At 53.4% G+C, this 1,355-nt stretch overlaps 1 protein-coding gene across 1 annotated transcript in view; it reads right to left on the bottom strand.

Moving 5' to 3' along the window:
- Positions 1-24: 24 nt before the first annotated feature.
- Positions 25-1,355, bottom strand: part of CST7 (cystatin F) — a 13,966-nt gene continuing 12,635 nt past the window's right edge. The window contains exon 5 of the mRNA XM_006163603.3: positions 25-638. Coding sequence (XP_006163665.1) covers positions 561-638 — 78 coding nt within the window. The 3' untranslated portion in view covers positions 25-560. The remainder of the gene's footprint in view (positions 639-1,355) is intronic.

Raw genomic sequence — 1,355 nt, forward strand, 5'->3', positions numbered from 1 at the left:
GCCTGTTGCTGGGGCGGCGCCGAGCTCTGGACAAGCCTCCCGGAACTTGGCTGACCGCTGGCATAGGGACTCACACGGAGCCTCACTGTCGTGGCCCTCCCGCTAAAGTAACACAGCCTTGCTTTGTGATGCCAGGCCTCCATTCATGTTTATTACGGCACTCTTCGTCCACGAAGGGTCAAGGTGGTCGGCAACACACTCAGTCTCCCTCCTGCTGCTGTAATGCCACCTCAGACCAGAATATGGGTCACCCAGAGCTTGGGACCACCGGGGGTCAGCCAGAGGGAGGCCCCCTACTTGCCATCGGAGGACCCAGCCTTGTGGGCTGAGCCTGGATCCTGGCATGCAACATCAGTACAGTTAGCTCCAGGAGATGCGGCGTAACGCACTTCACGTGGCTGTGCAGCACCCTCAGCCTCCCATCGCCCCCTCGGGATGAGCACTGGCGCTTCTGCGGCACCCAGGGGTGCCTGTGACAGCTGGCAGGGAGCCGGGTCAGGGTCTCAGAGGGCAGAGGCTCAGCATGGGTCATGGCTGCGGTCTGGCTGAAGAGGCGGAAGTCAGTGACAGTAGAGAACCGGCACCTCGACCTTCTGGAGCCAGGGGATGACCCAGACTTCAGAGTAGCAGCTCAGAGTCTGAAACCAAGAAAGGGACACCTGAGACCGGGCCGGCTGGCATGGGACTGCCCCTGTGCGCCGCGTGCCTCTGCCTGCTGGGCTCCTGGCAGGGCGCGCCTGACTGCGGGGCTCTCCCTGATCCTAGGTTTTATTTTGAAAACCTTTCAGCATACCGGAGTTGGAGGAATGCATCCTTTCACCTCTATCTGTGAATTGTGCATTTTGCTGCACTTAGGGGAGAGTACATATTGTATGATATGTGACATATATTCAAGACGGTGAAAAAGTTTGTGGAAAGGGCCAGCAAGTGGTGGAGCCGTTAAGGCACCTGGCTCCCGTGTGACTGACCACAGTTTAAGTCCTAGACCTGGCAGCTTAAAAATCACACTGGATGTGTGTGTGTGTGTGTGTGTGTGTGTGTGTGTGTGTGCATCCCCAAAATCCTTGGGGGAGAGTGGAGGAGACGGGATTGCGACATAGTCTCTCTAGGGGTGACTTCTCACTTGCTCTCTCACTGTCTCTCTTCTCTCCTATGAGCATGTGCGCCCTATGGCAAAAACCTTAAAAAAAAAGTTTGTGGAAAAGTGGAATTAAAATACGAGCTTATTTTGGTGCAAAAATTAAAAAAATGAAATCCATGCAATTGTTTCATAATACATATTTCCCATGAACTTTTTTCCCCCATGAACTTTTTTTTTATTCTTTTTTTTTTTTTTTTGGAGGGGTTTTTTGCAC

The sequence above is a fragment of the Tupaia chinensis genome, unplaced genomic scaffold (assembly GCF_000334495.1).
Source record: "Tupaia chinensis unplaced genomic scaffold, TupChi_1.0 Scaffold142716_1, whole genome shotgun sequence".
NCBI classification, from domain to species: domain Eukaryota; kingdom Metazoa; phylum Chordata; class Mammalia; order Scandentia; family Tupaiidae; genus Tupaia; species Tupaia belangeri.